This window comes from Coenobita brevimanus, chromosome 90 (genome assembly GCF_032717465.1).
Source record: "Coenobita brevimanus isolate Jiangsu-jjx chromosome 90, ASM3271746v2, whole genome shotgun sequence".
Classification (NCBI taxonomy): Eukaryota; Metazoa; Arthropoda; class Malacostraca; order Decapoda; family Coenobitidae; genus Coenobita; species Coenobita brevimanus.
Genome location: NC_137043.1, coordinates 3,296,683 through 3,310,910, shown reverse-complemented (window position 1 = coordinate 3,310,910; position 14,228 = coordinate 3,296,683). Strand labels below are relative to the sequence as shown.

Genomic DNA, 14,228 nt, shown 5'->3' with positions numbered 1-14,228 from the left:
TATACCACCAATATAACAGCCCCAATATACCACCAATATAACACCCTAATATACCACCAATATAACAGCCCCAATATACCACCAATATAACACCCCAGTATAATACCTGCAATATAGCACCCCTATATACCACCAACATAACAGCCCCAATATACCACCAATATGACATCCCAATATACTACCATTATGACATCCCAATATACCACCAATATAACAGCCCCAATATACCACCAATATAACACCCCAGTATAATACCCGCAATATAGCACCCCTATATACTACCAATATAACAGCCCTAATATACCACCAATATGGCATCCCAATATAGCAGCCCCAATATATATATGTATATGATTTCAGATGTCACTACATACTTTTCTTTTGTAGTAACTCTTCTTTTACCATTGTAAATTTTTCGCATGAATAAAATTATGAGTACCAATAAGTCTGTTAATATATAATATCAATTAAACAACACACACACACACACACACACACACACACACACACACACACACACACACACAAACAAGAAAAAACAGCGTTAGTGTGGCAGAACTTTGACCGCTACCTGACCACCCATCTTGCCCCTGACCTACACGGCTTACGTCACGAGATGATTGGAGAGGCCTTCTATTTTTAGAAGGCCTTGGTTAGACTGGGTCGGTGTGAGTGTTGCAGCTTAGTAGGGTTTAATATACTAATTTTTTCACTAAGAAATTGGCATATTTTTACTTATATTCCTGCCCATTATCATATAATCATAATTGTGACATTACTAACCATCCTAGAAATACGGTACAAGCCAATAAAAGTGACTACATTTTTTTTTTAGCAACACTGGTAAATATTAATGCCACGTTTCTGTATTGCCGTATAAATATTTTATGCATAATAAGTTTACTGTTCTTTCATATATTATAATACACACATTAACATTGTACTCGTATGCGTTTATCTTATTTGTGCTGCCTTTTACATATATAACAGCCGTTTCACATCGCGGGTTTGGGAAACATAGCAACACTGTACAGAGGGTCGCGCCACACCCTAGCCGCCAGTTTAGATTTGTCAGACCATGCTACCACCACCACCATCATCACCATCACCACCACCACTACTACACCTAACACCATCACTACTACTGCTACTACTACTACGCTTGCCACATACATAACTCCTCCCGCGGACTCACACTTCTTCACTCACACTTCAGCATGAGGTACGATTCATCCTGTCTACCACTCTCCCTCCGAGTTGACCCAAAGGCATATCATTATCATTATCATTAACATCATCGCCACCACCATCATCATCATCATCATCATCGATATCATCACCATCATCATTATTATCACCATTTTCTTCCTCCTCATCATCATCATCACCATCATCATCATCATCATCATCATCATCCCCCTTCTCCTTTTTCTCCTCCTCCTCCTCCTCCTCATCATCATCATCATCATCATCATCGATATATTGTCCAAATGGTCTAAAACTTGGCAAATGGAATTTAACGTTGAAAAATGCAAAGTACTTAACGTAGGAAAGACCATTGGAGACACTAAATACAGCATAGATAAGAAAGAAATTAGGAAATCGGAATGCGAGAGGGATCTAGGAGTTATGATTAGTAACGACCTTAAACCAAGGCAACAGCGTATAAATGCGAGAAATAAAGCAAATAGGGTCCTAGGATTTATTTCGACAAGCATGAGCAATAGACCATAAAAAATAATACTGAAACTCTATCTAGAATTAGTAAGGCCACATTTAGACTACGCAGTACAACTTTGGTGTCCTTACTATAGAATGGATATTAATTCGTTAGAAAATGTACAGAGAAGAATGACAAAAATGATACATGACGTCCGGAATCTGTCATATGAAGACAGACTGAAAAGACAAAGTCTGCATTCGCTAGAGAGGCGTTGAGTAAGGGGAGACTTAATTGAGGTATTTAAGTGGATGACGGGTATAAATAAGGGAGATATTAGCAAGGTACTTAAAGTGAGCATACATTACAGAACTAGAAATAATGGTTTCAAACTAGAAAAATTCCGTTTCAGTGAGGAAATCGGTAGAAATTGGTTTGGTAATAGAGTAGTAGACGAATGGAATAAGCTACCTAGTAAAGTAGTTGCTGCCTCTTCCATTGAGATTTTCAAGCATCGGCTAGATAAGCATATGACATATAAGGGGTGGATATAGAATAAAGAAAATCTTATAACCAATACTAATTCATAATTTTTCCTTTTCAGGTTACACTATGATAGTCTTTATTCTTCTTTCACACTTCCCTGTAAAATGTCCACGCCAGTTTTTCTATACTGCGTGGTGTTCTTTCTGACTTTTTCCTGCCGGCTTCGGCTGGAGGGTTTGGAGGGCGGGGGAGAGCGTTATTCTTTGCTATCCTTATCTCATTCTAGTAGTTCAATTACTCTTCTAGGAGCTGCCTAGCATGGGCCAACAGGCCTACTGCAGTTATCCTCTCTTCTTATGTTCTTATGTTCATACTCTTCATCAACATGTTTTTCGTCTAAGGATGAGATGAAGTAGGATCAAGAAAATAATATACGTAAAAAGATGAAAAATAACAATCCAATCAATAAATATATATTCAAATGTATAAATAGATAAATAGGAATAGACATTTACTTCTCAAAATTTATCTTAGTTTCTCATAAAGAACAAGTTTTCTCTAGTTTCGAATCCGGCTTCAATAATTTTTGTGAATGTATGTATGTATATATGTATGTATGTATGTATGTATGTATATATGTATGTATGTATGTATGTATGTACGTATGTATGTGTATGTATGTTTGTATGTGTACCTACGCAGATGTATATGTATGTATGTGTATGTAGGTGCATGTATATTTATGTGTATGTATGTGCATGTATATGTGTGTGAAAGTATGTATGTGCATGTGTCTGTACGTATGTAATTATATGTCTGTGTATGTATGTGTCTCTGTAGCCTATGTTTGTGCATTTGTTTATGTTTACTGCTATGCTTTCATGTGTATGTGCATATGTATGTGTATGTATGTAAGCACGCGGTGTCTGTGTGTATGAGTGAATGTCTATGTAAATATAAACGTGTATGTGTGTTTTTGTGTATGTAATGTATGTGTACTATTGTGTATGTATATGTGTTTATTTTTATGTATGTGTATGTGCATGTTTGTATGTGTGTATGTGCGTGTGTGTTTGTATGTGCATATGTGTATTTGAGTTTATTTGCATGTCTGTGTGTGTGTATGTGCATGTGTGTATGTATGTACATATGTGTATGTGTGAATGTGCATGTGTGTATGTGTGTGTAAGTGCATGTATGTATGCCAGTCCATTTCTAAATCTAATCCCATGAAGTTCAAAAACAAACAAAAAAAATAAAAAACAAAAGCAACAACAAAATCCTAACAAAAGCAACGACAATCACCATTACTTAGCCAAACAAACAAACAAACAAACACATCTATCAGCTCTAAATTTATCTATCGTAGCTCATGTATCGAGAACCTTTAATTGCTTCATTAATTACACAGGTGAGATAAACACAGGTAAAGTAAAAACAGTAAAGTGGATTTATTGAAGGACAAGATCAACAAAAGAGGATGGACGGCAAAAACTCCTCTCTGGGTACACACACACACACACACACACACACACACACACACACACACACACACACACACACACACACACACAGTAAGCAAGTAAGTATTTATTGACCAGAATATCCAGTTACATATACAGGATTTCAAGCAACAATAAACCTTAGCATGATAAACAGCACATCATATATTCGCAACAATTATGGTCCACAAAACAAGCGAAGTATTAAAGGGATGATCAGTGCATCTATATAGCCTTAATGAAAGATGGCAATCATTACACTTCTGATTACTAACTACAATTTGACAAAAAAAAAAAAAATCCCAATGATATATCATGGTTAGAATAAGACCGAATTAAATACACTTTAAATAACATAGGTTATGATAAACATTATAGTACACACTAGCCAAAACAGGAAAGTACCTTATACACTATTTCCTCAATAGGAAACTGAGCATCGTCACCAATGATTTCACTCCAGAAAGAAAAGTTATATCTTGTACGTATGTGCTGAGTCAGTGGACACACCTCTGGTACATGCAACTCTGTTTGCACAGCACCACAGGGACAGAGCCGCTCTGCTACAGGGAGACGTCCCCGTCCTCGCCGATTCCAACGGCCCGTCTCAATCGCCAGATTATGACTGATTACCCGCAGCCGACTAAATGCCACTCTGTGTACCTCACTAGTTTTACCACGAGATTTATAGATCTCGTGAACTGTCAAGGTAGGGTTCAACACATTATAAATTAGCCTTCTAGACACACACATACACACACACACACACACACACACACACACACACACACACACACACACACACACACACACACACACACACACTCAGTAATGCTTATAACAAGACGTATCCTCTTTCTCCAGGAGTTTGACATCTATGCCCAAGGAGATAAGGGTGGTTTTCGCCTCCCCGATGACGTGGTACGGGGGGTGGGGGCTCCGGGTCTGAATCCTCACTCTTCCTGTTGAGATGAGGTTAGGTTGGGTCAGATTGGGTTGGTTTGGGTAGACTGAGTTTGATTTAGTTAAGTTTGGGTCTTACTTCTCTCCTGCCCTAACAACCCCTTTCTGCTCTCTCCTACCCTAGTCTAACTTAGCCTACCCTACCCTAGCCCACCCCAATCCTGCTTTACACTGACCTACTCAACCCTAGCTTTCCATCCCCTACCCTATCCTACCCTATCCAATCTTCTCCTTCCCTATCCTTCCCTAACACACACACATCCCTTCAACCATTACCCTACCCTACCCTGCCATTTCTTCTTTCCTCTCTTCCCTTACCCTTCTCTTCCCATTCCTTCCCCTCTCACATCCTCTCCCTATTTCCCCTTCTCTTCCCTCCCATAGCTTACTATACCCAACTCACTATACGCGTTTCACTTTAACTTGGCCCAGATTTTCATCCTTCAGCTTATTTCACGTAGCTCGGTGACGTAAGACGACAATGCTATGATTCAACATCGTATAGCATTTCTTGACAAGCATAGCCTTTCAGTATAACTCCATTGCAACAACTCAGCATTCAGGACGGAGTGAAGTGAATATTAGACCAAGTAATCGAATAGCACCCACGTCAATAACTATAAAAAATAAACAATAAAGCAAGAATAACGAATAGACTCACTAGTATGTCCGATGGGTTGGGGGACACAGGCAAACACAAGTGTCCACGAGTCGTAATCGGTGGCTAATACTTGAACGTGGTACTCTTGGACAGGCACTCTGGGAAGGGTGTAAGTCAGGAAGTTGGGGGCAGAGTAGGGACTCTCAACAGTCACATCTGCGGTAAGGACTGTGGGGCGGTTCAGCCTGAAAGGGTCAGGGCTTGGAGTTATCTTTTTGGTTTACACACACACACACACACACACACACACACACGCACATGAATAAAAATGAGAAAGTTTGGTTCATATATTATTTGCGAGGAATTATATCTTTGTTTTTGCTTCACACACACACACACACACACACACACACACACACACACACACACACACACACACACACACACACACACACACACTTACCTACTTACACACACCTACTTACAATATGTCCCAAAAATCGGTCCTGAGAGATATATTGCCCGTCCTGTAGTCCTTGATGAAAGTGTAACTCCAGCACCGTCCCACCTCTTGGTATCCGACGAAATACCTCTCCTGCTCGAACCATCTCCCCAGGTACTGAAGAAGACGTAGGTAGGTAAGTACTGAAGAAAGCCATGAAGTAGGTAGGTAGTGCCATCATCATCATCATCATCATCATCACTCACCCTCTCCAAGTCGAAGTCCTTGATAATGGGTGTTACTGGACAGGCGCCCCTGAAGTACACTTGCCCCTTCACTCCCATCATCATCATCATGATCATCATCATCATCGTCGTCGTCGAGCCCATCTTGACAAATCTAAACCTGGTGGGTGAAGAAACCAGGACCATTAAACCAGTTTCAGCATAAATCGCAATGAAAAAGGCGTTACGAAGCCTCTTAATCTTACCGAAATTAAGTCCGAAGGTTATAAAAAGTTAACACAGGGAATGTTACATAGAGGAATTTGTCAACTGTGGTAGTGTGAGGTTACAGGTGGTTTGCGTGTGTGTGTGTGTGTGTGTGTGTGTGTGTGTGTGTGTGTGTGTGTGTGTGTGTGTGTGTGTGTGTGTGTGTGTGTGTGTGTGTGTGTGTGTGTGTGTGTGTGTGTGTGTGTGTGTGTGTGTGTGTGTGTGTGTGTGTGTGTGTGTGTGAGAGTGAGAGGGGGGGGGACTGGAACTTATGTTCAGTAACGGAACAGATTGCGTTACTTCTATACACGCTGCCTGTCCACGTAACCACACCACACCAATCAATATCACACTCCACCCCATCCACATCCACCCCACCACCCTTACACCCACACACCCATCCACACCTCACTCCACCCCATGCACTCCCACCCCTCCCCCACCATCCGCCGGCGCATCGGTGAAGGTGTGCTCAGGTGAATCATTAATTGGCTTCCGGAAAAAGGGTTGTAATTAACAGGTAAAGTAGTAGCAGTAGCCATCGTAGTAGTAATAGTAGTAGTCATCGTAGAAGTAGTCATAGTAGTAGTAGTAGTGGTAGTAGTAGTAGTAGTAATAGTAACAGGAATGTTGAGGGACGTTTGTTAACGGGACAGGGGAACCACCCAGTCCTATCAGTGCCACCACGTGAAGGCCTCCCTCTCTAGCCCCGGGTGCGTGTATGAAGATGATGATGATGATGATGACGATGATGGCCATGATGATGATGATGATGATGATGATAATGAGAATGAGGTTGAGAGGACACTGATGGAGACGAGAAAGTGAATGAAAGTGAAGGAGAGTGAAGGAAAGTGAAGGAAAGTGAAGGAAAGTGAAGGGAAGTGAATGAAAGTGAAGGAAAGTGAATGAAAGTAAAGAGAAGTGGATCAAAGTGAATGAAAGTGAAGGGAAGTGGATCAAAGTGAATGAAAGTGAAGGAAAGTGAATGAAAGTGAAGGAAAGGGAAAGGATGTGAAGGAAAGTGGATGAAAGTGACTAAGATGCTCCTGACATGTATATCAGAAGGCTTAAGGAGAGGGTGATATACAAGACAGTGATTATGGCGATGAAAGTGTTGAATATAATGGTGATGAGGGGAAAGTGACGTTGCTATTGAAACGGTGACATCTGCTGCAATAAACAACAACAGCAACAACAATAATAACAACAACAAGAGAGAAAAGTGGAAGAGGTACATTGAGGAGTATATGGATGGAAATCATTAAGAGAGAGAGAGAGAGAGAGAGAGAGAGAGAGAGAGAGAGAGAGAGAGAGAATTAGCCAATAAACACCCAATCTGATATAATATTCCGGGATCACTGATTGGCTCCAGGTGGGATAATCACCCGGAAAAGTGCAGGTAATCCAGAAAACACACCTGTCTCACCTGGTCCACCTGTAATCAGCGAAACTCTCTCCCTCTCTCTCTCTCACACACACACACACACACACACACACACATATATACCTTCTCATTATAACTGTCACCCTGTGTTTCACTTTCCCTCGCCACACACACACACACACACACACACACACACACACACACACACACACACACTCTCCTCTCTCTCTCTCTCTCTCTCTCTCTCACGACACCCACCCAAGCATATAACAGTAACGCCACGCTAAGCTAATTATCTCCTCTCTCAATCCTTTCTTTTTTTTTCTTACTTTTTCCTGCCGGCAATGTTTTTTTTATCTTTCCTTTTATCTGTAACTCTTATATATTTTTTCTGAGTTGTCGGTGGTCACTTTTTATGGTTAATTCTATCGATTTATCCATATCAGTTTCCTCTATCTCTCTGATTACCTATTTATCTATCAATCTTTATCTATCTATTCATTTATCTATAGTATGTCTTTATCTATCTATACATTTATCTATCGGTATGTATCTCTTTTATCTATTTATACAGTATATACTTTGGGAACATCTTTCTATCTATTCATCTATTTTTATTAGCTATTGATCTATATCCCTACTTATCTATCCATCTATCTATCTATCTATATGTGTCTATTTATCTATCTATTTATATATCTATTTATCTATCTATATGAGTACTGAAACTATAATCACCGCGCCTCACCTCCATTCACCACAGCATCTTCTTCTGTGGGTCCCTCCTACAGGTAAAGTACATTATATACACCGCGTAAGGAACTGCGCCCCCCTTGTAAGTACACAGGGCCACGCCAGGGTAAGACTAGGGATCTCCTCACGCCGAAATGCAGTGGAGGGTGAGGCCTGGCTCCACCTCACGCAGTACCAGAGTGCGTAGGATCCTCGCCTCTCCATTATCGAAAGTGTATTACCTGAAGTGACGTAATCTCACCTGTACGAAATAGCGCCACTCTCGCCGATTTCCCGCCCGGTAGTTTCGCTGATGTCGGTAAAGATGATATTGTTCCGGTATATGTAATACGCTTGTACACAGGGAGCCACTGTGACGAGGTGGTGCCGTGTATTGATCGCGAACTGCATGCACAAACGGTGGCAAAGGATCATTTAATATTCTACCTCTTTTTCTCTTCTTCCTATCTGTCTATCTATAGCCAGACGCCTTAATCCCGTAAGGGGTGGCCACAAATAAATCGCCTCCATGTCGCCCTCTTCCCTGCCATTTAGCTGTCATCCCCCGAACTTACACCCCTTCTCTCCCTTATACCTCTCCAATTCATCAGTCGATCTCATTCTCGGTCTCCCCCTCCCTCTTCCTTCTGGCTAATATTCTTAGGTTGAGAGAGGCTTATCATGTTTCTCTGGCCAGAGATACGAAAGTTCGCCTCTGGACGCTGCTGATCAGGGTATGTTTGCAGCTTGTTCGTTATTGTTTTGATGTTGTCAGCACCTGTTCCAGCACGTGTGGACTCGAACTATCTCACCTCTGCTTCTCACTTTCCTTTGCTGGCTAATATTCTTATGTTCAGAGACTTCTTATCATCTGCTATAAATTCTTAAGTTCACCTAATATTTCACCTCTCATATTTTCCACTTTTAGTCATCGATAAATACCTACCTTTATCTATCTGTCCATCTATTTATCTATCTTTCAATGTTACTCTGTCCTTCACCATCAGGCTGCACTCTCTCCAACTCACCCCACCTCCCTCACTCCTCTCCATCTCATCCTCTGTCTCCCCCTCCCCCTCCATCTCGAACATATAATATGTACTATTAAAATTTCTCCCTCTCCCTCCCTCCCTCTCTCTCTCTCTCTCTCTCTCTCTCTCTCTCTCTCTCTCTCTCTCTCACTCCCTAGGCCAGTACCTTCAGATGAAAATCCCTGAAGAGCGTGAAGAAGAGTGTGTTGTCTCCACCACTGACACCCACTAACTACACCTCAGTGCTGCCCAGGGTTGTCAGGTCAGAAACTGCCAACCCGCAGAGTTCCTCTTACCATACCCGGCAAAATGTCAGCCTTCTCAACCGCCCAAAAAACACCTTGTCAGTAATCACAGACTAATAATATTAGAGTCGCGTTTTCGCGACATTAAAAGTCAAGATATAATGACCAATATTGATATCGTATATTGACTTTCATGCTGATACCCGTTTTCGCGAGCACTAAAAGTCAAAACGATATTGAATCTAGAGCATGACTAGGCAAGATTAGTCAATGTTCCTCCCGAGGTATTTTGACCGATATTGACTTTCCATTTTGTAAACAAATCCTGAGCAACGGAGGTCGAGTCGGACTCGGTAGAGAAGAAAGCCTTCCACCTGTTGAACTCATTGAAGTATGTGTGATTTTCCATATTACTTCATCAACGTGTGGTTCTTGAGGAACGGTGCTTTCCACTGGAGAGGCCTCAAATCTCAGCAGGAGCCACGTGAAACAGAAGTGCCGTGAAGGACAGTGGATAGGACAATGGAGACCAGTGATACGTAAGTAAAATTGATGTGGGTTAATTTGGAATTCTACAATGAAAGAATATGAACAGTAATTACTTGCTGATATAGTAAGCTGTGTCTTCGCAGCCTATGGTAAAACATAACGAAAAAGTAAGTTTTAAGAGAGCTTTTATCAGCTTAAGCGTATTTTGCATTATTGGCTTTGTTTTTACTTAAACCCTTCACCAGTTCTATAATGATTTTGACTGGCAAACTGTGTCTTTTAATGCAAATTGTGTCCAATGCAGAAACATTGATGGGTAGAAGCATTCACAGTGTAAATATTTCAAACGAGTTCTCCCAGAAGCATTTAAAATTATTTTCATTAACTTCCCTTAGCCTGGTTCCTTTTGTATAGTATTGCTCCTCAAATGCTTCAGATGCCAACCATTCATGTTTCATTTCTAATGAATTATGTTTAACAGGTACCAAAATTATATTGGGAAAAAAAAATGGAAAGACAAAAACCTTGGTATTTTTTAAGACACACATTCTTGCCCTGTGTATTAATGGTACATATATTTGCAAAATGAATAATGTGATATTTTTATAGCATTTACTCCGAGATGCCTAATGTTCAGCATCAAAATAGCACTATGAAATATTGCTGCCGTATTACATTCATTTACTTTTTTTTTTATATCTTTTTTCATATGGTGTGCCGTGTGCTTCATGTTTTTCATGTGCATTACTGTTTTGGAAGAGCCCCATTTTGCTTTTCTTTCCTAACTTTTTCCCCCTTTGATGGGGCTAGAATAGGAATAGTGGGCAGTTTCAAAGCAGAGCATAAGAAGCTATCAGATTAACTTAATTTGAGGGGAAAATATATGGAAGGATGTGTTAGGTGTTAAATTTATTCCCAAACTTCAGTTAGTATAATACCATGAATAAAGGAAGGCAATGATACTTGGGTACACATGTGGATTAGTTTCCCACCACATGGACCTTTCCATTTGATTCCTAAATTTCTCATGATTCATCTAGGTTTGGTTGCTTGCCACCAAGGTACTGCACATCTTTATGACCACTATTTATCTCACAAAAGTGATTCTTATTAGCATCCTCATTTAAAAAGAATCTGGTACATGGAACTTAGGAGCATTACCCTAATTGTTATTCCTCATGATGTTTTTATTCCAATTCCTTTCTCAGTGTTTTCATTACAGTATACATTTCCACTGTAACATTTATCTATCTATCTATTGCCAGACGCCTCAATCCCGTTTGGGGTGGCCCCAAACAAATCGCCTCCAAGTCGCCCTGTCCCCCGCCATTTCTCTGCCCTGCTCCCAACTCACACCCCTCTCATATACCTCTCCACCCCATCCCTCCATCTCATCCTCGGCCTCCCCCTCCCTCTTCCCCCCTCCACCTCACTCACATACACTCTCTTCGTTAGTCTTTCACCCTCCATCCTCTCCACATGACCAAACCACCTCAGTGTGTTCCTCATAACGCTTCCTATCACATCCACATCAACACCACAACGCTCCTTTATATCTTCATTCGTCAGCCTGTCTCTCCGCGTGACTCCACAGGCTCCTCTTAAATAACTCATTTCCACTGCTCTCACTCTTGACTTGTGTCCTTCCAACAATGTCCAAGCTTCACTTCCGTACGTTAGAGTTGGTATCACAATACTGTCATGTAGTAACTTTTTCACTTCCATGCTCACTTCCCTGTTTCTTATCACTGCTTTCAAAGAACCAGCAACTTTTCTTCCCTGCTGTACCCTTTCAAGCACTTCACCCTCCAAACCTCCATCCTTACTCATCACACTACCCAAGTACTTAAACGTACTCACATTTTCCAATTCCTCACCATCCAACCTCGCTGTACATTCACTGACTTCACCTCTCTCAAAGACCATCACTTTACTCTTCCCTACATTCACCTTTAGATTCCGTTTCTTACACACACTCACAAACTCATCCACCAAGCCTTGCAGCTCCCCTTCGTCTTCACTCAACAACACAGTATCATCTGCAAACAACAGTACAGGGAGTTTCCAAACACTATCCTCTCTCACCAGGGCCACTCCAACTGTAACATCTCTTTCTAATTAAAAAAAAAAAAAAAATCATCACAGGTATAGCCTATAAATGATTTTCAAAAGCAGGCATGCATCATATGGCGGTGTTTACCGATTGACACATTTCACCCATCACAGGCTATATGTGTGCAGTGTGTGCCAGTCTCTTCACAATTCTGTGGAAGAGGCTCAGGCTTGCTCTCATGCTGGAACTGTCCATGCAACACAAAGACCGTTATCAGGCATGATATATGTTCAGTTTTTACTTGCAGTTTGGCTCTGTCATATTGAAATATTTAAGCAGTAGAACAATGGCAATGGTATATTGGAATTGTGTGTATGGTACTTGTTTATTATTTATGTGTGTGTGTGTGTGTGTGTGTGTGTGTGTGTGTGTGTGTGTGTGTGTGTGTGTGTGTGTGTGTGTGTGTGTGTGTGAGCTGCCAAGTTGACATTTTTACCTGTTGATGATGAAAGAATTTTTTGGGGGAGATATTGATTCAAACACAAGACCATTGTCATATCTAAATATAAGAATTCAATATCTCCATTCATTATTTGGTGATTTATGCATGCACCAATAATATTTTACTGCTACCAGAAACTGATTTCTCTCTCACTTTTTAGGAATTAAATGCCAGCGGTGTGGTAAAGAATACCATTCCATTAACGAAGCGACCAATTGCTTGGTGGTCCACCTCGTGGAAGATGATCATGGACAATCTGCTGCACGAAGTATGACAGATTATTAATATAATGCTCTAGCATTTAATGACGTTTTCCTAATGGATAAAGTTGTGCTGACTCTCAAGGACAGTCGTTTTCATTTATTTGGCATCGGGAATGGATTACCGTGCATGTTGGATACATTTGTTACTTGTTGCTCAATACCGTCATTCATAATAGGTACAATATATTTGTTGCAAGCTCCATACTTACTAATGCTTTATTAAGATTTATTAATCTCTGATACTCTATACTTTTTCAGGCACCGAAGCACCATCATGTAGCCGTTGTCATACTGAGTATGCCACTGAAAGAGACGCTTCCTTATGTCTAGCTCGTCATTGTGCTCAGGAAGAATACACAATGACAGGACAAGCCAGCGCATCAAAGATAGGTGTGTTGCATCAAGTACTTCATGCAATCACCACTACTGTCTTACTAACTTTAACAGTATGAATCATATGATGGCTTGTAATATCATTCACAAAACTATTGGCACTGTTTGTCTACTTGTTGGGATGAAAAATAGGAGAACCAAGTTTACATGAAGTAGAATTTCCAGTCACACACTTATTCTCTTTCCATACAGTACAAACATTTCTGTTACAGTGACGCAGTCTCATGGTGGTGCAAGAGACAGTCAGATGTGGAATTCACATTGCACCGAGGTACTTGTCTGTCTCATCAGATACAATTACACCAGACTTAGTGGTAAACCGGAGAAGAACACTGCTGTGTGGATGGACATTTGCCGTGAAATGCAGGATGAAGTATATATGCGTCTTGTGATGTTAAATCTGCTGTAATGTAACAGACATATTGGCCCTCGGTTCATGCTGAATATTTGGTAATCTTGATTATATGTGGTATAAATTGTACTTCTGTACAGGAGTGCGTGCATCCTGTCTGATTTACTGCAGATTTCAAATAATTATGACTTCTTCCTACATATATATATCTCTGTGTCATCAGCACAGGTGATACCTTTGCCAGTCAGAGGAAAGATGGAAGAATACAGTATCAACAAGGATGGTCACGTACTGACATTAATTCCATTGTGAATGCTATAAGCTCAGCTGCTTTTTCTTGCAGTAGTCCCTGAAAAACAAGTTTCCTGGTGCACGCTTGTATAGTGTGTTGCATGTTTCAAACAACTTGGCTGGGTTCTTTTCGTTGGCTTCTTAAGAGGGTCTTTTGGTTACTATCTGTTTTATATTACTCTAATTGTTACACCGTACTTCCAACAATACTTTGTAACAAATAAATATAGGCCAGTATAATATTAGCCATGCACCTAATACAGAAGACAAAGTTTAACACACTAGTTGCCTGTACTCAGTATGAGTAATTACCACAGCAGCTTTTGGTAGTTTGTTTTGGCCTTG

At 40.6% G+C, this 14,228-nt stretch overlaps 1 protein-coding gene across 1 annotated transcript; it reads right to left on the bottom strand.

Moving 5' to 3' along the window:
* Positions 1–4,473: 4,473 nt before the first annotated feature.
* LOC145411541 (apolipoprotein D-like) lies at positions 4,474–6,007 on the bottom strand. The gene is made up of 4 exons (XM_080281552.1): positions 5,921–6,007; positions 5,698–5,831; positions 5,273–5,457; positions 4,474–4,610 (listed from the first exon to the last, which is right to left on the bottom strand). Exons 1-4 carry the CDS (start codon positions 6,005–6,007, stop codon positions 4,474–4,476), a joined length of 543 nt encoding a protein of 180 aa, XP_080137678.1.
* Positions 6,008–14,228: the final 8,221 nt, after the last annotated feature.

Coding starts and splice junctions, on each gene's coding strand:
- LOC145411541 (XM_080281552.1), bottom strand. CDS start 6,007: ATGATGATGATGGGAGTGAAGGGGCAAGTGTACTTCAGGGGCGCCTGT. Junction 5,832..5,920: donor AGGACTTCGACTTGGAGAGG/GTGAGTGATGAT, acceptor CGTCTTCTTCAG/TACCTGGGGAGATGGTTCGA. Junction 5,458..5,697: donor ACCGATTTTTGGGACATATT/GTAAGTAGGTGT, acceptor TGACCCTTTCAG/GCTGAACCGCCCCACAGTCC.